At 44.6% G+C, this 22,794-nt stretch overlaps 2 protein-coding genes across 7 annotated transcripts in view; both read left to right on the top strand.

The window, feature by feature from the left end:
* Positions 1-4,837: 4,837 nt before the first annotated feature.
* IGBP1 (immunoglobulin binding protein 1) lies at positions 4,838-21,694 on the top strand. Of its 3 annotated transcripts, XM_074207443.1 has the most exons (7): positions 4,838-5,109; positions 5,305-5,601; positions 10,868-11,063; positions 12,702-12,781; positions 13,508-13,602; positions 13,833-13,905; positions 14,479-14,629. In XM_074207443.1, the coding sequence occupies exons 1-7, from the start codon at positions 4,898-4,900 to the stop codon at positions 14,537-14,539; spliced, it is 1,014 nt and encodes a 337-aa protein (XP_074063544.1). In that variant the 5' UTR covers positions 4,838-4,897; the 3' UTR covers positions 14,540-14,629. The 3 variants fall into 3 exon arrangements, with proteins under 3 accessions (XP_074063544.1, XP_074063545.1, XP_074063542.1); XM_074207444.1 differs by lacking the exons at positions 13,833-13,905; positions 14,479-14,629 and adding an exon at positions 13,933-14,472 and having other exon boundaries at positions 4,840-5,109; XM_074207441.1 differs by lacking the exon at positions 13,833-13,905 and having other exon boundaries at positions 4,848-5,109; positions 14,479-21,694.
* The window catches only part of DGAT2L6 (diacylglycerol O-acyltransferase 2 like 6), a 48,223-nt gene continuing 42,479 nt past the window's right edge, over positions 17,051-22,794 (top strand). For all 4 annotated transcript variants that reach the window (XR_012472606.1, XR_012472605.1, XM_074207439.1 and 1 more), the window contains exon 1: positions 17,051-17,138. The gene's annotated coding sequence lies outside the window, so the exon portion shown is untranslated. The remainder of the gene's footprint in view (positions 17,139-22,794) is intronic.

The raw sequence follows: 22,794 nt of genomic DNA, 5'->3' as shown, positions 1-22,794 counted from the left end.
AAGGGCCTAGAAACTTTGAGTCACTCCCCACTCACCAGCCATCTCATCAACAATCACCTTGGGGTCTTACTTTCTGATTGGTGACTCTCCCAAACCACTACTATTAAAAAACCTAGGCCTGGAATCACTCCTACCTCTCCTATCATCTCCCGGACAATGACTTTGTCCCTTTGTGAGTCCTTTCTCCCCACCCCAGGACCTCATCATTGCTCCTGGATGAAGTCGGCCTATCTACTTCCTGGTCCAGTCTCCATCCCTATGCTTCTCCCTCCCCTGCCCCCTATCCATTCCCCTCTAAACATTCTCTCTATTACCACAGAAGCTCCTGGAGAGTATTCTTTGTACCTCCTGTGCTTATGGTGTTTTTGCATTGTTTTGCTCCATTGATTCAATAAAAGTGACCAGACTCCTCAGAGAACATCTGCATTATTATGTTAGAGGTCAGGATAAAAGAGTACCTACTTAGCAGCCTACCTTCCAGGTCCTGTGGTGTAGTGGGGGGGGGGGGTGTCCTGAAGACAAAGATCCAGGATCCAGACAAATGTCTCCTACCTCCTTCTAGAGAAGCCTAGAGGCTTCTCCCTTTCCCTAAAGCTGTCCCCATCAGGTCCACTCCAAGCCAACACAGTTCCCACAAAGAAGAGAAGTGTTGGGTGGTACAGTAGAACAAATAACTGGGTTCCAGATGCCCCCCAGTGGTCAGACTCCACATGGCAGGTTATGGCTCACTGAGTTTCCTAACTTGGCTCTGGCCCTGATCCCTTCATTTCTCCTACCAGTCCCTGCACTGGAACTCCTATTCCCTCCCCCTTTCCCTCTCCAGCACCCTTGCCATTCCCCAGAGATAGTAGCATGTACTCAAAGAACTGAAACCTCAGAAACCACTAATGCCCTGGATGGAAGCTTGAGGGAGACACTAGACCTCAGGCACAGCTGGAGGAAACATTGACCCAGCCCTCTGTCATTATATCATTTGGGTCCATCCAGGGAGACCACTTACCACTACTAGGTAAAAAGAAAACTCATTCAATGTAAGTCTATCCTCCTCTTGGATTCTAGCAACTTATCCAACCCAGAGAAGTTCCTCTGCCTCTAAATATTGTGAGGGTTGACCTCTTGGGATTAGCCCCACCCAATGTAGCATTTTTCCTTATCAACAGTCTACCTTTACTGTTGGGGCTTGCCAAAAATTCTGGTCTGACAAGACAGGGAACCAAGTTATGTATTGGGACCTTTATTGAGGACACATCTGGGCAGAAGTAGGATATGAACCCATATCCAATGGCCATATCAATAATCCTTGCCTAGATCCTCCTGTGGGAAAGAATCTCAAAGTTGGCTTCTATATAAAGATGATACCTCTAGGGACCTAATGAAAGGTGCACTTATCTAACAGGGGAGGATAACAGAATACAAAAAGTACCCAGGTACTATTTCATGTGGGAGTGTGATTAGATCTCTCTTTTTTTCCATTACTGGGATCATAGCTATCATTGCTCTTCTCCTTTCTGTTAGTAGGACTGGCTGTTGTCCAAAATTGTCCCACCGCTACCCCTGGTGAATAATAAAATGATGTTTGTGGTCTTTTCCCCTCAAAGAGCAGAAGTGGAGACCTCTTGGTCAAATGAAAAGGGTGTGAAGGATTTTTGTTTCCTGCTCTTTGAGGAAGCATGCGGACTGTTAACTCCTTTTTTTTTTCTTTTAGTCTACAGGTAGTGCCATGCACCCCTTTGATTGGCAGACTGATAACATGATTTGTAACAGTGGTTTTTGAAAAACTTCTTTTAATCCTGTTTTCTCTTTTTAAGCATAATCCTTGTCTGTAGTTTTGATAAAATTATCTAAAAAAATTTTTTGTGTTACCACTGTAAGAATATAGGTACCAAATGATATATCCTGATCCTTTAGAGCTGAATTCACTCTTGATTATGGGAATGTGCTTCTAAAGACCTCATGAGACTGCAAATTGGTCTTCTGAGCCTGAGTCCAGGTATAAAGGAATTTTATGTTGGACTAATGTCCTATGAGGCTGACAACCCAAGAAGGTTGGCTATAGTGCAAGAGACAGGCTCATTGGGAAAGGTTGGGGAAAGTTTTTTTAGTAAGCTCTGACTTGGTTTCCCAAACATGACCTTTGGAAATATGTCACCTGGCAGATTTAAAATCTGGCTCAAGGCACTTGATCATCCACATAGCCTTGCCTGGAAACTGATATCTAAATAAAACAGGAAAGTTATCCTTTCTTATGTCCTTGGTCCTTGTGGTAAATCCCTGCAATCATGTCAACTGATCAGTACCAAAAAATAATAGAAACTCATGCCATTTTGATTACAACTATTGAATTCTAATAACCAACTGGGCTAGTGTATAACCTTGGTATCTGTTGTCAGCTACATGTTCTTATAAGAATTAAGAACCTTTAGCTTTTCAAAATGCCAAGGGATATTTAAGCAAATATGATAAAGATTTTGTGACATCAGGATATGATTCTCTTTCATAACTATTTCAAGGTCTGTTTTGAAGAAAGGAATATTAGTCAAATAAGCATATCTAAAGAAGAATGACCTGTAGTCTATTTTTAAAATCCTTTTTTTTTCTTTCTTCATTTTTGTTCAATTTTTTTAAGAGGAATCCATTTTCAGTTAAGATTTCTTTTAATGTTTTTAAACATGTGTAAAAAAGGTTAGAAGCGATTTCTAAATCACCTGTTAGATACTATTCTAAAATATTTTTCACATGTGTAGGTGATAAACTCAAGTTGATTAGGAAAATTTTAATTTTTAATTTTTGTAGTAGAATCCTTATTATTATAGAAGATATTTTTGTTTGTGGAACAGCATCTTCCAAATGGGGGGAAATAAAAGTAAATTAATAATGCCACATATAAAACTGGTATAGTTCTCAAAGTTTCTATATGTAACTAGGTTCTCTCTGTGTGACTGTAATTTCTATGATCTAAGAGGTTGCAAAATTATAAGTTTTGACCTGATAAAATTTGTGTTGAACTATTTTTTATCAGAAGGGAAGGTATCTTGAATGTACTTGGAAAAAAGTTTGGTCTTTGACAAAACCCAAAGATACAGGGGTACATCTGATGTCTCCTGAAGAAGAAATGAACCAGAACTTTACTTTACTGTTTACTTTCTCTTTCTTGTGCTTCTTCATTGCATGGATTATTTAATCAAAGGGGAACAGCCTGATATGATCTCCATCCTTTTTACCCCACCTTCCCCCATAGATAACCCTTACATTTGTTATGTGTCTGTTCTAGCAATCCCAGGTCTGCAAGAGATGCTATCTCTCCCTCCAATATGCCCCTCGTTTTTTTCTACAGCTCTTTGTTTTATAAAACTATTTTCTTTTATTTTCCCAATTCCATGCTGTGGTAGTTTTTCAACAATTATCCATTTGCAAATTTAACACTTACCATTTTCCTACCACCTTCCCTTCCCTTCCCTCCCTGTCGGGCAAACAGATGGGTACAAGTTTTCTGTTTAGTATATTGTCATATCAGTCATTTTGTCTGCACCTCTTTTGGTTAATCTGCTCTTGTAGGCAGATGGAGTCATCTTTGATCAAAATGGGGGAAAGAAAGTTTAATAAGTATTTCAAACTATATTCCTGGTTTAAAAAAAAGGATAATTTCTTCTAGAAGTACTGGGGCTTCACTTAACAGTCACCTTTGGCCCTTAGATCAGAAGTCAAGATCAATGAGTATCCCCCTCCCCATTAATTCCAAACTGGCAGGCCCATGATCAGGATGTTGGGAGACTTGGCCTGCCCTCAGGATGCTTCAAATCCAGGAAAAGATCGTGCATCAGACACTATTGCCTGTGAGGAGCATTTGTGCCACCTCCCAAGCGGCCTCCTTTCTCACTTGGGGTGCTTAGCACCATGATGGCCTCTCCCTCCAGGTTTCCCGGGCGATACTAATGAATGAAGCATACCGTCTCATCTGTCTTTGATCATTTTTTTTTAATCGGGGATTTGCCAATGTTCTCGCCCCTCCCCCGGCGGGAAAGGCCGCCCTCAGCCAGTCCCTTCATACAGGCCCCTCCATTCTCTCTGGCCTTCCAGGAGAACACCGGCGCTGGGAGCATTCGCGCACTGGAGCATTCATTCGGGAGGAATCTGGGACTCCTGAGTCGCAGGAGGCCGGCCATCCCGAGGGCATGACTTAGTCTGGTGTCCTGCGGCAGAGCCACTCCGGCTTCTGGGACGCGCGTAGCTCGTGGGAGCTGTCCAGGAGATGGTGCCAGGCCGACGCCTCAGTGGCTTGAGCCCAAGTCCGCGCGTGTGTGCCCGGCGCTCCCAACTGGCCCCGAGGGCCCAGGGGGCAGGAGTTCTGATCAGGCAAGAGTTGGAGCCCAAGGAGGCCGAGGGGGCGGGGTGGAACGGGGGGAGGGGCGAACCGCTTCCTTCCCGGCGGCCCGCGGGGGCGCGCACCGCTCCTTATTTCGGGCACGCGGGGCCGTGCCCGCCCCGTCGCGCCCCCGACCGCCTCGTCGTCTGCCGGGGGCTCAGTGGCGCCGGGCCAACCCGGGGCCGTGTCCGCGGGGCGGGGCAAGGCGGGAGCCGGGACCCCGGGCCGGACTGCGGGGAGGGCGGAGGCGTTGGCGGTGGCGGGGCCGACAGGCGAAGGGCGGGCAGCGCGGGCAGCGCGGGCAGGGCGGGCAGGGCGGGGAGGCTGCTGAGGGCCGGGAGGGCGGGGCGGGCGGGGAGCGCGGGGAGGGCCGGGCGGGCGGGCGGGCGGGGGCGTGGAGGGAAGGAGGCCGGCCCCATCTCCCGCCCCTGGCTGTGAAGAAGAGGACAACATGGCGGCCCTTCCGGTGCAGCCGGGAAGTGGCTGCCCTCTGTCACCGGAAGTAGAGACTTGCGGCTTCCGTCCTTCCCCAAGATGGCGGAGGCGGTGGCGGCGGCTCCTGAAGATGATGAGGAGGTGGCAGGACCGCGCTTGTCGCAGCTGCTGGAGTCCAGCCGCCGCCTGCTCAGTGAAGTCGAGAATACTCAGGAGTCGACGAACTCGAGGTTCATTCAGGAAAAGGTGAAGCAGGGTTTGGAGAGCCTGGAGAAAGCTTCCCGCATGATGGCGCAGCTTGACCTGTTCAGGTGAGAAGCAGGCGGGGACGGGGCCACCTGGGGCACGGCCCGGGCCGAGCCCGGGGCGGCTGCGCCCGCGGCTGGCCAGAAATCCAGCGGGGCCGCGCGCCGGGGGCTCCGTTCTGGACTGCCGCTGGCCCTGGGAATCCCGGGCGAATCGGGGCTGGCGCTAGGCCTCATCTTGCACTGCTCTTTCTCCTGCAGCTCTAATGAAGATCTGGAGGAGATCGCATCCTCCGATCTCAAGTATCTCCTGGTCCCCGCTCTCCGGGGGGCCTTCACCTTGAAATTGGTCAACTTAAGCCAAAGACTGGAGCAAGTCCAATCGGCCCGGGCCTACTTCGTGGACTTTTTAAAGCAGTGTAAGAACTACCAGATCGCCAAGTTTGACCTTCCCGTAAACCATGACGGCACCTCTATGAAAAAATCGCTAGAAGGACCCACCGGGAGCCAGCAGATCCTCGTTGCTATGGCATCCCACAGACAAGCCAAAATAGAGAGGTAAGTTAGCGGCGGGGATTTCACGGAGTTCTATGGGGTGATGCCTATTTGGGGGGAGACCCAAAAGAGGAACTTCCTGCGAAGGGAGTTCCTCCGCACGGAATCTGAGATCTCGAAGACTTACCAGAAGCTACTGCCTTTGTTGAGATGAGTCCCTTTGCCCCCATCGTGGAAACCAAGGCCTAGGGAAAAGAATACCAGTGCCTTTGGTCAACTAGTGCGATCATTTCGTGGTGTAGGTGGCTAGAGAAGAGAGGAGACTCCCCAAACGTATGAATTAGCGGTCTACTGGGAACTTGAATTCAGAACTAATTTCTGCTTCCAAAACGAATACCTATTCTTTGAAGCCTTGAACAAATCACTCTTTCTGACTTGATTTCTTCATCTGAAAAAATGGAAGTTTCCCACTACTAACACATGATGATGTTCTGAAATTTGGTAACAAAAAAGTAATATGAGACTTTGTGAATTCTTGGGGATGGTCGTATATCATATAGACAGGATTCCTCAGATATGGATTAGACTAAATGGCCTCTGGGGTCCTTTCTCATTCTTAAGATCTAGGAATACCTCATCAGTCTAACTTGAAGGGGACTTCAGATAGGGTCCCAGAGGTTGAGTTTTTCTTTTGTGGAAACATGTCTATATTAGGTACGTTCTTGAAACTGCAGTGTTGGCTATGATGGGCTTCTCTACCACTTGAAATTTTTCATCCTTCCTGATAAGGTTTGCTATATTGCTCTACCCATGTCTTGATAGACTGTTATGGCCAGAACTTTTGGCACATATAACTGCTACCATTTTGCCTGATGTTTCAGACATAAGAAGCATGTGCTTCAACCAAGGAGTAATTGGGCAACTTAGAAATTTTGCTACAATACTTTCCAACTCCCCTCCTTTCCTTAAGTGACAATGATTATGGATTTCATCAAATTTTTGTTCCTGTCATAGTGGCAAGAACCTCTGAGTGCTGGTAGACAATTTGAGAAAGATGGCTCCCTTATTGACCTTTGTTAGGCCTTCCAATCATTTATTCCTTAGGAAGCTTTCTGCTTCATGGTCTTCCCTAGCACATTTTCCCTAATGGGGCCCCAAATTCATCTCATGTTTCTGGACTACCCTTTTTTTCATCTATACTATTTCTCTTGGAGATGTCAACTTCTATAGATTCAGTTATCAGCTTGGAAGCTGATTCTCAGATCTATTTATCTAGGCCTGCCCTCTCTCCTGAACTCCACTTTGTGTCTCTAACTGCCTATTGGACATCTCAGTTTAGTGAGATCCTGCAGATATTTTCAATTCCACCCAGACTTTCCCCTCTTCCTTGTCAAGGGCATCACCACTATCCTCCCAATCTCCCAGGCTCAAAACCCAAGAGTCATCATCAGGCCTTCAATCTCTCACCAGCTAACTCTACCCCTCCTCCCTCACCAGTATCCAATTGGTTATCAGGTTCCATCAGTTTCTGTCTCTGCAACATCTCTTGTATATGCTCCTTTCTCTCCTCTGACAACTGTTACTTATCATTCTACCCTGTCTGATTACATTGTAAGCTCCTTGAGGGCAGGGACTGATTTTCATTTTTCCCCATTAAGCACAGTGTCTGGCACATAGATGTTTAATAAATGCTGGTTAACTTGAATTGACCATCCAGTGTGGTATTTGTCTTGCCCAGTCTTTTTATCATCCTCTAAATTTTATGTTTTCATCCTGTAGATTCTTAAGGGTCATCTTTCTCTTTCTAAATGTTCACAAATCTTTCACAATACATTCTAAAATGTTTTTGGAATCAAACTCAAGCTTACCAGCCTTTAGTTTGCAAATAAAGCCATATTTTTCCCCTTTTCCTAAATCAGGGTACCATTTGCCCTTTTCCAGCCTCGAGATGCCTATTCTGTTTTTCAGTTTTCCAAGATCATCTCCTAGTTCTTTCAGTGCCCTGGATGGTAATTTTCAAGCCCTGCTGTCTGGAAGTCCTTGAAAAAGCAGCTAGTTGGAGCTGTACCTTCTCTTCATTTGGATCTTTCATTTTAATTCCCCAATTTATTCTACCCCTCAGAGTCTAGAAATTGTGGTTTAAAAAGTGGAAACGATCTTGGAGAGTATCTAGTCCAATGAGTTCATTTTAGAGAGCTTAGGTGATTTGTCCTAGCTATCACAGATTAATGAGCAAGTGATTATAGTCCATTTGTGGTTCTTCACTTTCAGAATCCTTAACAAAACAGATAGAAGCAGAATCAGTCCACTAGTTCTCCTTATTGATTGCCCATTAAAATAATTGTCTAATCATGTCAGGGAGCAATTCTCTCTATAATCGTCATCCCCAGTGTAGCTTTTTAAAGCCCTTTTTTATTTCCTTTACCTAGTTATCATTAGCTTCTGATCATTTCTACCATTCTTACCAAACCTACTCTTGTTTTTGTCCTCAGTCAAGTCTTTGATTTTATCAATTATGGGGATTCCCATCAACTGGGATTGCCAGACTTATGTTACATAAGAGAGTGGCATCCCCAGCTCTCCAGAATTCATCTGGCCTTTGGCTGATAGACCCATGTCAGCATTTGTCCAAGCTTGTGCCATGGCAGGACCTCTGGTGAGCAGATGATCAGCTTGAGTAGTTAACCATGCACTGAAGTCAATGAAATGACTTGGGGATGATGCCTTTATTGGAGGTTGGGCTGACAGTTTGCCCTTGAGATCAAAGGCCCTGGCTGTAGGAGCCCAAGAGCCTTAGTTGCAATGTAGTTAAAAAGTTTGAAAGTTTATGTATCTAGGTTTTTTGAAATCTACCAGCCGTTAAGATACAATTGTTACTGAAGTTGCTACTCTGTTTCCATTTTTCTAATCTCTTGAGCTAGGTGCTACTGTTATCTCCATTTTACTGGAAGGAAGGATCTGATGCAGACAGAGGTAAAGTGAATTGATCCCAGTTAGTGTCTGGGGCTGGATTTGAACTTGGGTCTTCCTGACTCAAGGCTTAGCTCTCTCATCACTGCACCAAAGTCCAGCTGCACAGGGATGCTACCATTCCTATAACATGAGCTGTAACATAATGGCTTTTAGCCTTCCTCACTTTTTAGAATATCGGCTACAGAGAAATCTCAGGGGTAAGTGACATTTCAAATTAAAGTTCAGGAAGCACCCTCACTTCTTGGGGCTTTGTGGTGATTTGGGGACAACAGAGGGTTTGTCCACAAAGGGCCTTGCCTCTTTCATGTTACTTGAGATGTAGTGTGGGAATGGGAGAGTGACCGGAGCAGTCTATGTCAGTATAGCCACTAGAAATGAAACCCTTTCCTCCTTTTTCCAAAAGCCTGGTGAGCTCTTTGGTATGTACAAAACTGCTTCTCCAGGGTGTCCTGTTAGATAGCAGAAATTCTGGGGTCTATACCTTTCATGGGAAGAAGCCACTTTACTTAAGAAGGTCCAGGTGGCAGGCCAAGTGCCTGTGTTGTTTTGAGACCCTCTCTGGGTCTGGTCAGATGTGTCACCATTGAAATCCCATAACATATGTTGCCTTAAAGAGCATCCATGGATCCCAAGATTATATCATTGAGCCTAGTTGTATACATCATATGTGTCTGGTTACCCTGTTTTAACAGGCAGCCAGTGGAGAGTGATCAGTATGACGAAGAGTTTGGAAGTCATGTTGTGAGCCATCATTCAAAGATCCGGGACTGTTTAGCCTAGAAAAAGATCATGAAGCAGTTTGATGACTTGAGATCTCAAAAGGTCATATATGTGACTCAAGAGCTGGCCTCATTAAGAGGTCTTCCCAGATCGTCTCAGTATGGTTAGTTCCATCACACTCTCTCCCCGAATATGTATTTACTTATTTACTCCTGGATATTTCCTTACCAACAAATGTGTTATATTCCCTCACCAGAATGTCAGCTCCTCTAGGCTGGAGCTAATTTCTAGGTATGTCTGTATGTACCTAGTACAGTGTTTGGCACCTGGAAGATGCTAATATCCAACTTGCTGAACGTTTGGAATATTTATTCTGAACATTTCAAATGGAACTAAAAGAAAAAGCAGATTTCAGGTTGCAGCTAAGTGATGCCACAGGGGCTAGCTAGAGCACCGGGCCTGGAATCAGAAAGACTTGAGTTCAAATTTAGTCTCAAATAATTATTAGCTGTATGATACTAGACAAGTTATTTAATTTCTGTCTGCCTCAGTTTGTCAGCTGTAAAATGACAGTAATAATACCACCTACCTCTAAGAGTTGTGGTCAGGGTCAAATGTTGATACATGTTAAGTACTATTGAGCAGAGCACAGCATAGTGCCTGGTGTCTGGGTGCAGAGACATTTACTTGTGGACTGACCAGCTCCCAATCATGACATTGTCTAGTAAGTGAATAAAGGACCACCTGTTGGAGATGTTGTGCATGTTGGTAGTGCAGCATGGGTGGAAAGTTGAACTCGGTCTCCGAGGTCCCAACCAATTATTAAGATTCCGTGGGAAATAAAGTGGCTTCATTCCCAAATGGAAATCTAAGGGGGCATTCTGCATTGTGGAGGAAAATTGGATTATATTGATCACAGATCGAGCTAATAATTTAAAGATAACTTCTGAGAACAGATTTTTTTTTGTCTCTTCTCATAGCTTTAATCCTTTTTTTTTTTTTTGCAAGGCAGTGAGGTTAATTGACTTGCCCAAGGCCACACAGCTAGGTAATTATTAAGTGTCTGAGGCCAGATTTGTACTCAGGTCCTCCTGACTCCAGGTCCGGTGCTCTATCCTCTGCGCCACTTAGCTGCCCCCCCCCCAGCTTCCATTCTTAACCCTCTTTAGTAATCTCTTCCTTTCTTGAGACTCAAGGGAATTCTGACTTTTAAGACCTGACAACCTTACCATAGCAGGATAGTGCATCATTGGCTTTCTAGGCTTGCTTGTTCTTGAGAAAGAGAAAGATTATATTGAGTATTTATATAGTACTTGACCTTGTCATATTAATCATACTCAGGAAAATGTCAATGAGCTTACTCCAGTCTTCTTTTTTGGGGGGGAGCCTCCCTTTTGAGGTATCCAAGTAAGCCTTCTTAGGAGATTTGCTTTCTCTTCCAAAGGAAATGGTACCTGGATTGCTTCAGTCACTGAGTCTTTGGCATTGATCCCTCTGACACCAAAATCCATCTCCTATTTAGGAACAGAAAGGGACTTCTTTTTTTGCCTTTCTTTGTACCCCTAGCCCTTAGAACAGGACCAGACTCACAGTAGACACTTCATCAGTGTTTGTGGGATTGAATTATGTGGGACAGGTACAAGCAAAAGAAGGAACTGGAGAACAAGTTGGCAGCTCTGGAATCTGCTGTGGAAAATGGCCGAGCAGATGAGGAACAAGTCCGAGAATATTACCTGCTTCACTTACAGAAGTGGGTCACTATCAGTTTGGAGGAGATCGAGAGCATCGACCAAGAAATTGCGATCCTGAAAACTCGAGACATAAGCAAACAGGTAGGAGCAGAGCTGTACTTCTGGGGGTTTCTAAAAGTGTGTGCAACATGATGACTTTGAATCTCCAGAGAGAATTCCTCAAATTAGATTCCAGTCTCAATTTTCATAATCAAATATCCATTGTCATTGTTAAGCTAGGTGGGTCCCACCAGGCCACCTTGCAGACTTGAAAAACCCAGGCCTTTCTTGCTTGTCACCTTAGTAATAAACTTGTGGGAAATCTGAGAATCTGCCCAACAGGTTCACCCAGTGCTGCCATTTTGGCTTCAACTGCCAGGCAGCAGATAGTTGGTTGAATCCAATTCACTGATCATTCAAGCTCCCCTGGAATGCCTGCTCTATCCGAGGTGCTGACGTAGCTCCTGTCCTTAAAGTAGTTGCCTTGGAGTCATGTTTCATAATTCTTCCAAGTGTCTGACCTATTTCTAGATGTGTTTTGTGACCCACAGTAGGGGAGGAGGATGCAGAAGAATCATGAGTAATATAATGGAGACAGGATGGGAAGGGGAGAGAGGTGGTGCAGAAGAGAGAAGGAAGGAAGAAAACCAGGAGATCTGTTTGGTGTGCAGTCAACTGTGCCTGCTTTTATCCATTTACAATATATGACGCCTCATCCTAAAATGGATGCCGTGGAGCTACAGAATCATAAGATCATAGAATTAGGGGTTTTATTTTCCCTAAAGGGACAAGATATATTAGTGGGGAAACCCTCACAGTTCAGTTATTTTTCACTAATTTTTAAAAATTGAGGCCTAGTGAGTGAGGCAATTGACATTTCTTTTGATTACTGCATGAGTTGAACATTGCTGGGTTGCCTTCAAAAATCATTAATTACTTTGAGACTCCTCCTCCTGCCTCCCCCTCCTCTCCCTTCCCCAATAGGTAGTGACTTTTCTTTCTCTTTCCTGATCTGGTTCACATTAATTAACCTGGAAGTTCTTTGCTCTAAATGACTTTCTGACTTTTGTTAGAATTCATTCTAGAGCTGCTTGTTCAGCAATCAAGGAATTAACAAGTTCTCTGAAAAGCCTCTCGAAAGGTCACCTAAAACAGTGAGTTTGGAGGTTTCAAGTTCAAGGACTCATCTATGGTTTTCTCTTGCCCCAGACCCCTAGTCCCCTGTGTAGTGTTGGGATTGGCTCTGGAAGTGATAGAGTTGACAGAAATGAAGCACAACATCTTTGATTGCAGTAGGTGCTAGAGATGCTGTGAGCGCCACCGTTTCTTTGTGGGGTACAATGTGAGAATCACTGGAGGCATATTTTGAAGCTCATCCTGATAATGGAGTGTGACAAACACTGACTGGACTTAGAGGGACAAGGAAGGACTAGATGTTGGGCAGAGAGGAGGGTCTTAAATTCCAGAATTAGGAAATAGGTTAGAAATGGAGATAAGTTTTGGAATCATCTTCTCCAAGTGGTAGCTTTTAAAAGCAGACTGCGGAAAGATGGTTCCAGTGAGAACTTTCCTGTGCTGCCTGCCCCTCCTAGTCTGTTACTGCTGTTTCTAGGAGATAGAGAACAGGAAGTGATACTGAGTGACTTGATTGTAATCAATGATTTTCTGAGATTCCAACAACACTCAGAACTTTTGTGGGGGTAGGGGCAGCTAACCTCTGTTATCCCTTTTCCTTTTCAGGCATCAACTTCTCAGATCCCTCCACAGATCATACCTCCATTTAGACCTTTTGTTCTCACTCGGGATGCTACCCAGGCCAAGTAAGTAGCTACCTGGAAGGGAGCTTGCCTTATGAGTCTTCTGCCATCAGGCTGATATGGCAGATACATGTTTCAAACCTGATGAACGTCGTGGAAAAGTGACAGTCTACCCTGTGGAAATTGACCTCTTCTCAGTCTGTTCCACTGACAATTTCCCCCTTAAAGGAGACTTAAAAGAGAGGGAGGTAAAGAAGTAAAAACTTCTACCAAGACTTGTCCCTCAGAACCTGAGGGCAGGGAAGGGAGCATTTCGTGAGGTAATATTCATCTTTTGATTTGAGATTGGCCTAAGTGCCTTCTGAGGGCCCTTCTCTGAGAGTCAGTGTTTCCTCTCTTCACTGGGATCTTTCTCTTCAGCCGCAAACCTTAAGCCCACTCATTCCTTGAGAATTTCACTTTGAGCCCTCAGGACAGCGTTCCCTTGCTAAGGCTCATAGATGAGAAGAACAGTTTGTGGAGCTTCCTCTGGGCCTGGCTGGGGGCATGGGGACCTAACCCACAGAAAAGCCTCATTTGGGCATTGGTCAGCCACATTCCTTCTACTGTGTTCTTAGACTGACTTCCCTCCCTGGAAGAGGCTTCTGCTCCTAATGGAACCCCAGTTTGCCTATCCTGGGGTGGCATATCTTTTCCAAGCTTTCCATGGGTGAGACTCCCTCAGTGAGCTTGGCACCGAAGGAAAGGGGCTGTTTTGGTTGAACTCTCTTGCTCATATGCTTCCTGCAGGGTATTTGGCTCTGGTTATCCCAGCCTGGCATCCATGACAGTGACTGACTGGTATGAGCAACGCCAGAAATGGGACACATTCAAGAATTCAACAGGTACATCTCAGTTGGCAAGCCATCGTTAGCCTGGGTGTTCAAGCATTAAAGGAAACGGCTTGGGAAGTGGTCAGGAGAATGTGATTCTCCTGCTCCATGTTGTTTCAAGTGATAGCCAGCGGGAGAGATAGACATTTATGCTTGGGCTTTAGAAACAGAAAAAAGATGACAAGACGAACTTGACCTTCTCAGACCTGGGGGCCCTCCCCTTATTTGAATGACCACCTTAGGAAGCAGTATGGGGAGCATGGGCAAGCTGTGGGCAGCCAGGAGAATGCGGTTTCCCTTCCAAATCCTAAACAGGTGAGCAGTTGCCTTCCTTTCTCTTAGGCATTCACCCTGTGCCAGGTGCTGTGGCTCAACCTGGAGCCTTGCTAACTTGATCGCTGTGATCCACACATTCTCTGTTGAGCCCCATGGATATCCTAGCACCACTTGGTCCAGCCATTTAATGGGATGATCTGAGGGCAGGTTGAACACCCTGAGCTCACTAAAAGAATAAACGGCATCTCTGTCCCCTGCAGTTCCTCTGATGCCCACCTCTTCCCCTTAACTTCGTCACAGATGCTTGTGATGCTAGCTTTTAGTTCTGTATTTTCCTGGACTTTGGCCTGCTGCCTGGAATTTCTGGACTAAGAATAGCTCTGGCGAACTTTTGTCCACATGAGCCAATTTGGGGGTGTCCCCTGTGGCTGTTATTTACCCTCTATAGAGAGCCCCTAATGTGCTTGAACTCCCGTCCCTCACCTCATCTCCCCTCCTCCCTCCCCCACCTCCTGCACCTTCAGAATGGAACAAGGACCCAAGAATTTCAGGGGAGTTCTGCTCAGCTTTGCCTTGATGGTAGCCCCTTCTTCCTCCCTTTGCCCCTTTTAGTGAACTTCAGTCAGAAGGCAGAACAAGAAGAGGATCAGGAAACAAAGTCAGAAGAGGATGAGGAAGACTCGCTACACAAAAGGCGTAATTGGGATGACTGGAAAGACACACACCCACGGGGTTATGGCAACCGGCAGAACATGGGTTAATCTCAGCCTGAAGAAATAGGACCAGAGGGGCTTGCATCTTCGCCTCCAAAGGAAAGTTGTACAGGTTCCCACCCCCTGCCCTCCTCCCTCCTGTGTACAATGACACTAGAGACAGTTCATCTTGCTGTGCATTTAATAAAGTGTCAAAAGATTAAGTGTGCACTTGTAACCTAGCTGATGAGCTGACAGAGCTGTTGAGCAGAGAGACTCTTGGTTTCCTAGACATTCCCAAGTGGAAAGAGAAAGGCAATGAAAAATGGCTCTGAAATAGTGATAGTTGTATTGATTGTCTCTTACAAAATTAATTCCCGTGTATTACTTAAACCTCCAAGGAAGCAAGCCCTTTCCTGGGCTAGGCTTGACCGAAGTCGTTTGGCCATGGAAGATCTGAGGAGTTGGGTCAGTGAATTCCCTAGACTTGCAGCCACTGGTGCTTTCCTCCAGTCCTGGTGACAACCCCCTTCTACCCTCCAAGTACTTTGGGCACCATGACACTTATAAAAGGACAGACACCAGGGGCCAAGACTTTCCCTGCCTCTTGGCATCATTTTCAGGAATCAGCAACAGGGCCATAACTGAACTCTGGTGGACACCCAAGGCCAGCCATCACAGACTGTTTCTCAGGCACTACTTGAAGCAGTTTTCAAATAATAACAGTGCCTTAGGGGTCTCACCAGCACTTGCTTTGGTCCCACATGGAGGTTATGACAAGGACGTGAGATCCTGGGACTTCTTCTGGTGCCTCTGATTCCCACCTCTTTCCTTCACCTTAAGTCCATTGAGGTCAAAAATTCTTCCCTTGTAGCTCCTCTAAGAGCTTTGTTCGATAACTCATAGCTGATATCTTGCAGAGATACTCCGTTTCACTTACAGCTTTGCAGAACTATTTGCCATATCTTGTAGAGAAAGGAGAGCTGTCTCAGACCCTCATCTCTGGCATTTTAATTGCTTATGGTGCACAGCACTTTTATTCCTCCAGGATCTGTCATCTCATCAGTATGGTCATTCCTTCCAGCGTCTCTTTCCCAAGATCACTGAGGATCCTTCCTTGGGTTCTTTGGACATCAAGAGGATACTCTTGAAGCTGCCTGCTAGTTGTCTCTTGCTCTCGCTATGTGACAGACCTATCTTTTGGAATCAGACATTTCTTGATGATGCCTCACTCCATAATGGCTTGCTTGGAATGTTTTGGACCCTGCTCAGGCTTATCAGGAGCCTTTCTCTTGTCCCCTGGATGACCTTCAATATGACTTCTCTGGTGACTATCCTATTCTGCTTCTCAGCAGTGCATCCCCAGAAGAATGTTGCTGTTAAATAGATAGGACTTAAATTTGTTTCAAGGAGAAGTTTGGTGTCATTCAAAGAACTTGGCAGCCGCACAAAGGCATTTCAACTTGTTTTCTTCCTCTTATTTGATTCTGGGCCTGATTCATCATCCACTTGCAATGTCTATCCCAGATGTCTACTGGTGGACAAGTTCTGTATACTGTCCGTTTAGTTACATCTCATCTTCTAGACAATAAGCAATCTTCATTCATTTGGTTTTTTCTGCTATAGGGGGGTGTTAGGCCTGACTCTTTTAAGGAATTTATGGTCCTCATTTAGGAGGATCTACTGTGCATTGTTCTGAGTTTCACAGCAATCAGTGGAATGGAAGCATCTAGAGGACATCGCCATTTCTAGAGAATCCTTCTGCGATCTGGACCCTGCATTGGATCTTCTCCAGGACAGTAGCAGATAGGTTTGTCAAGCACACATTTTCCCACTTGATGCCTCACTTGATAGATTCCTAAGTAGTGGGCCTTAGAACAAGGTTCTGTCTCATGTTTCAGAGGACAACGTATATACCATTGATATACACAGAGGAGCCAAATTGGAGGAGAGCTTTTAAGGAGTTGTTTTGTTCTACCAAATCAAAAAGCTTCTTTTATTCGATAAATAGTAAGCACAGTGGAATCTCCTGCACTCAGTCATTTGTGTGATAGTGAAGATAGTATATGGAATTTCGTTTATGAAAACCTGCTTACTGATTTCTAATAACTTGAATTAAGTATTCACTCAATGTGTATGTAGAATATTCTTAGAAAATTTTATATAGGCGGGGGAGGTAGTTACAGATATTCCCTCGGTCCCCTTCTTCCTTTTTTAGTAATAGAATTTGAGATATTTTCCCATGCTTTAGCCATCTTCCTTTTCAGACATCTTGAGAATCGATTTCTCAGGGCCCTCCAATGCCACCCACTGATTTTCTCTTCCTTGTTTTCTTGAATTGCCATTTCTAAGTCCCCATGTACTCTTAAAGTCCACATATTTATGCTCCCTTGATAATGAAAAAAATGTATTCAAGATTCTTGCAGACATCTCCCAATTTTGATCTTTTTTTTGTCTTCATCCTTCTATGCCCTGAGGATGGATGCCTATTAGGTCTCTCATCAACATGTATTCAACCTTCCGCTGCTTCCTACGATTTTATGAGATGATGTTGTCCACGATGTCCTGCCATCTGCTTCTGTAAGCTTTTTACAAACTTGTTTATATTCTAAATGAGTACTGTTGTTGTCTGCCATATCCCTCCACCCAGCAAATGGATCAAGTATTGTTGACTAAGGCAGTTTTCGGGATCTTTGGAAACTCATAATTATGGCAATTGATTTACATTGGTTAAACTATGAAATTGTTATCATGATCGTCAATGTCCTGTCCTCCATTCATTTCTCATTTTTTAGAGTCAACTTGTTTAAGTCTGATTGGAATTGTTTAATTGCATGCTATGTCTTTTTCCTCATTTTCTGCTGGTTTTTGTATTAATTTTAACTTGGATTCTAGCTAGTCACTTAGTTTTGACTGTATTACAGACAACTGATTCAGGAATGACTCTCAGCAGTAATAAGTCATTACTTATATGTTAAAATAGCAATTAAATGTTTTATTTCATTATTTGGTGCTTGACATGTCCAGCATATTATAATTCTAGATGGGTCAGTTGATGATGAACTACTTACCTATGGCAAATCATGAAATCTTGAAAAGAAAAATCCAAAATGGTCTCATTCCTACACAGGGCCAGGCCCAAGATGAACCTCTGTGTGCCATTATTAAACTTCTGGTGGGGAGGATGAGTACCATGGTTTAACATGTGTGCTGGAAGAAGGAATTTATAACACAAGTTCCAGGACTTTTGAAATACCTGGACTCAGCTCTTGAGCTGACATCCAGAAGACTGAATGTACTAAAAAAAAAATCTCAGTAGGAAATAAATGCTGTCCCAAGCAAACTTTGGTTCATGTTAGCATTAGTTGTCCGTAGGACTTAAGGATTGAAAGGGCCCTTTGACATGACCTAGTTTCATTGTACAGAGGGAACTGTGACCCAAAGAAAGGAAAGGACTTGGGTCTTAGAATAGCATTGCTGGAGCTATCTATTTTAACCACTCATTTTACAGAGCTATCCAATCTTTGGGGAACTGGGACCCCAAGAGATACAGGAACATTGTTTCAGGAATCCCAGAGATGGTAATGCCACTTAGCAACCTGGTGCCAGTGCTGATGTGGTTGAGGTCCTTAGAGCAAAAATTATTCAAAGTGGAGCCAGACACTCTAGGTTCACCGAGCCAGAATAATCTGACCTAGGCTTCTCCTCCCAATGGTTGTTAAGGGGTCCAAAGCAGAAGTTGAGGGCAAGGTATATGGCAGTGGTGGTGAGCTGCTGATCCCAAAAGTGGAACCATAGCCAATGAAGTCTATTTCAGTAGTTGTGTTTGTTGACTCTAGGTCAACACTCGCTTTCCTTCTTGGTCTTTATAAAGGAAGACTTTGCTGCTCGTTGAAGCCCAGTTACTACACTACATCCACCAAGTAGTCAGAAGTCCATAAAATCCCTAAACCCAGACTACCACTTGGGTATCCTCAGGCCTCCAAAACTTCCACCTCATTCTGACTCACCCCTTTTGGTCCTCCTATCCCCTACCAATTCAGAGAAGCCATGATAGACCACTGCAGCCTTCTGCAGGAATTGGGTTTGTCTGGGTCTTAAAGGGAACTGTTTGGGGCAGACATATTCCTGGACAGCTGTCACCACCAAAGTGTCTTTGTTTCTTCTTTCTCCATAGGGCCCCCAAAGCATTTCTCGAATTCCCTTTGGAATGAGAGTTCTCATTGCTCTAGCCATTAGAAGTTCCATTCTGTGAAGTAGATATTATAAGCCGTAGATCCTCATCAGTCCATTGAGTGAGGCCCAGGGTCACCCTCAACTTAAGTGTTCAAGATGGTATTTAAAGCTAGATCAGTGTAACAGACTCCGAAATTACAATTCCTTCTTCTGTCACAATGCTGTGGGTCTAGGAGTCAGGAGAGACCTGACTTTGAATCTGAGCTGGGCAAGTCACTGAACCTCCTAGGTCTCAGTTTCCTCTTCCAAATGGAAGGATTTGGAATCGATGTTCTAAGGTCCCTTCCAGCTCTGGATATATGATCTAAAACCCCCAACCCTACCAAGTTAAAGCACATTTGAACAAGGAGGGGAGGAAGGAGTAGAACTGAAGTTGCTCAGAAGATGGTATGGCAATGTTTGAATGGACCCAGGAGGGTCCTTTCAATTACCTCCACATCCTTCTGAAAGCCAGCACTTAGAAAGAGTTTATTAGGGAGGCAGTTATTGAGTCATGTCTGACTCTGTGACCCCATTTAGGGTTTTCTTGGTAAAGATACTGGAGTGGTTTACTGTTTCCTTCTCCAGCTCATTATATAGCTGAGGAAACTGAGGCAAACCACGTGAAGTGACTTGCCCAGGGTCACATAGCCAGATTTGAATTCAGGATCATGGGTCTTCTGGCCTCCAGGCTTGCCACCTAACTGCTGCTAGAGAGGCAGTGTAGTGCAAAGGACCCTGCACTTGGGGTCCCTAAAACTGATTTCAAATCCTAGCTTTACTTAGTCACTAGTTTTGTGTTTTTGAGCCTGCTGGGCCTCAGTTATTCCAAATGCCCTGTCTTTATGATCGAGGCAGCAACTGACTCTGTGCTGTCTGTAAATGTATGTGGCTGTGCCTGTTCCTGCCAGTCTCAATCTTCATACTCTTGTCATGAATCCAAGCCTTACAAATCCAGTGCAGTCTGTGAAGCTCGGGCCCTTAGCCCTGCCAGAATTACCTGTTTTGGTGGGCAGAAAAACCAAAACAACAAAACAAAGCCTTTTCAGGATTCAGCCACGTCACAGGACTCCTTGAAGCACAGCTCAACCTTTGCCTTTGTCCAAGAAGTCCTGCCCCATACCCCAGAGAGGCACCTTTGTTACACTTTTAGGTCACATTTGACCCTGATGACACAGACCATTTCTCCATCCTGAGTCACTAGCTTGTTTTATAATGTTCACATCTCTTATCTTCCTGGTAGCATGTGAGCAAGCTCCTGGAGACCTGGTGACAATCATTTCTGTCTTCTCTGAAGCTCTCAGCACATAATACTGAACAAAGTGGGCCCTCATTAAAGCTTGGCTCTCCTGGAGGTGCCTTGGTCCTAGTGGATGCCTGTGGATGCACCTGGGCCCTCATCTTAAGCTCAGCTCTTTTTATTAGACTCTCAGGACTGGTACCAGATGAGACACACTGTCACTGACCTCCCATTCATCGCACCCAGAGGCCTTTTGCCAACCTTCATCCTCCTGGTAGCTTTTAGCTTTGTTGGTTCCATTTCCTCTTCCTGATCTTTTAATAGGGCACTTCCCTAAATGTAGAAGTAAAAACACAAGCATTTTTGAAGTGCCTACTCTGCACCAGGTGCTTTACAAATTTTATCTTGGTGGGTGTTGTGATCCATCCCCATTTTACAGTTGAAAAAACTGAAGTAAAGGTTAAGTGACTTGCCTAGGTTCACACAACTAGTAAATGTCTGAGGCTAGAGTTGAACTCAGTTCTTCTAGCCTCCAGGCCAGGTGACCACCTAACTTTTCCTTGGTCCTCTCTTCTTCTCTTTTTAATCTTTCTCCTGGCAGTCTCATTCATTTTCATGGCATCAGCTATCACCTCAATGTGATTATTTAAAAATCTTCTCTTTTGACCTCCGGACCCTCATATCTAGCTGCCTACAGGACATCTCCACTTCAAAGTTGAACCAGCACCTCAACCTCAGTATGTCCAAAAACCAACTTATGATTTCTCCTTCCTTCTTTTACTATGTCTAAGTTTCACTCTGGCTTCAGGTTTCCTAAGCTTGATCTTATCTTTTTCCTCATCTCTCACATTCCAGCCATCTGCCAAGTCCTAACAGTTCTAGTTTTCCAATATCTCTTAGATCCATCTCCTCCTCTCTCTCCCCATTGCCACGTCCCTGGTTCATTGCCACACGCTGGTCCAATTGCAAGGGCTTCTTTACCTTCCTATTCTCACTCCACCATCTCCCTTTCTCCAATCTGTCCTTCCTGAATAATCTAACTAATCAGAATGATCTTCCTAGTTGTCCATGTTCCTCTGCTCCAAAATGTTCAGTGACATTCTACTGTCTCCTGAGTGAAGTTCAAACTCTTCCCCAACATTCTAGGCCCTTCACAATCCTCCATCACCTGATCTTCCACAAATATTTCCATCTTTCAAATGACCCTAAACCCCACTTACCAGGGCTACTAGATGGTGCTACAGTGGAGATGTCACAGGCTTGGTTGCAGTCAAGAAGACTCATCTTCCTGAGTTTAAATCTGACTTCAGATACTAACTAACTGTTTGACCCTGGACAAGTCACTTAACCCTGTTTGCCTCAGCTTTCTCTTCTATCAAATGAGCTGGAGAAGGACATGACAAACCATTTTCTGCCAAGAAAACCCCACATGGGATCATAATGAGTCAAATACAACTGAAGCAACTGAACAACAATAGTGTGCATTAGAGCTAAGCGTCCACATACACTGTTCACTTTTTTAAAAACTTCTTTTATGTTTCTCCTTCCTTTCTCACGATTTTCTTCCACCTTAGTTCTAATTGCTCTTTCCCAATGTGACTAATATGGAATTATCTAAAGCATGATTGTACGTGTACGACCTATGTCAGATTGTTCACCATGGGGAGGGAAGGGAGGGAAGGGGGGGAATTGTGGAACTCCATAAACTTGTAAATGAATCAATGTGGAAAACTATCTTTGCATGTACTTGGAATAATTAAATAAAATTTAAATAAAGTATAACCAAAAAAATCCAAACAAGAATGTGCAGTATTATTGTAATCGTGTGTTAGCCCTGTACTGGAGTTGTTCCAGTGCCTAATTGGTAATGTTTGTTGACTCATTGATCTGCAAAATGAGGAGACTGGCTTCAGAGAGCCTGCTGGATTGGGTCATGCCTCTGATGGGACCACTCCTGACTATCATGGGAGCAACTCTAGTATCTAGTCTTAATTGCCCTTGAAACTCATGTATCTGTCATCTCTGCTCTTTCATTTTATTGCTGGTGCTAAAAAAGTTGAGAGAAAGTGACTGAAGACAAGAATCAGATCTCTAGGAGGCAAGAAAGGATTATTCCATACCCTGGGAGCCAAAAAAGTCCAAGTCCTGGCATCTTAGCCAGACTCCTGGGCCTCTCTGAGCTTCCACATAATCCTCAAAGGGACAGAATCAGGCCTACTCTCCCAATCTTGCTGGGCTGTTGCAATAATGTTAGTCCTTTGTTTTGGAAGAAGACATCAGGAAAGTGATGCCATGACAAAGATGTGAATTGGATTTAAGTGCTGGGGAGGGGTAGCTGTGCTAAGTCCCCAGCTTCCCTTTCTCCTCCAGATACATCTGGGTCCAGTGGCCAGATATGGATCAGGACAACTGGATGCCAGGCAGTCAGGGTTAAATGACTTAACCAAAGTCACAAAGCTAGTGAGTGTCAGGTGTCTGAGACTGGATTCAAACTCCCATCCTCCTGACTACTAGGCATCTCGATGGCACAGTGGATAGAGCACTGGCTTTGGAGTCAGGAATGTTATAAAACAATGCTCTAGGAAGTTGAGTTAGGATGTAGTCCTACAATAACTCACAGAGGTGGTGGGTTATTCTCAAGAACAATTCCGAAGGAGCTTGCAGGCATAGCTTATCACCCCCCTAAGGTCAGGGACTGCCTTCAATCTGCTGGACAGATAGGCCCAGATGCAAGAGAGATTGGAAGTAGAATCACTAAAGTGATCTCTAAGTGTGTGGGGG

The sequence above is a fragment of the Macrotis lagotis genome, chromosome X (assembly GCF_037893015.1).
Source record: "Macrotis lagotis isolate mMagLag1 chromosome X, bilby.v1.9.chrom.fasta, whole genome shotgun sequence".
In the NCBI taxonomy this organism is placed as follows: domain Eukaryota; kingdom Metazoa; phylum Chordata; class Mammalia; order Peramelemorphia; family Peramelidae; genus Macrotis; species Macrotis lagotis.
The sequence above is the reverse complement of the archived record's forward strand: the minus strand, read 5'-3'. Positions and strand labels throughout refer to the sequence as shown.

Excerpts from the sequence above, each read along its gene's own strand:
- IGBP1 (XM_074207441.1), top strand. The coding sequence starts at position 4,898 with ATGGCGGAGGCGGTGGCGGCGGCTCCTGAAGATGATGAGGAGGTGGCA. Across the intron at positions 5,602-10,867 it reads AGACAAGCCAAAATAGAGAG|GTACAAGCAAAAGAAGGAAC; the intron begins GTAAGTTAGCGG and ends TATGTGGGACAG. Across the intron at positions 12,782-13,507 it reads CGGGATGCTACCCAGGCCAA|GGTATTTGGCTCTGGTTATC; the intron begins GTAAGTAGCTAC and ends TGCTTCCTGCAG.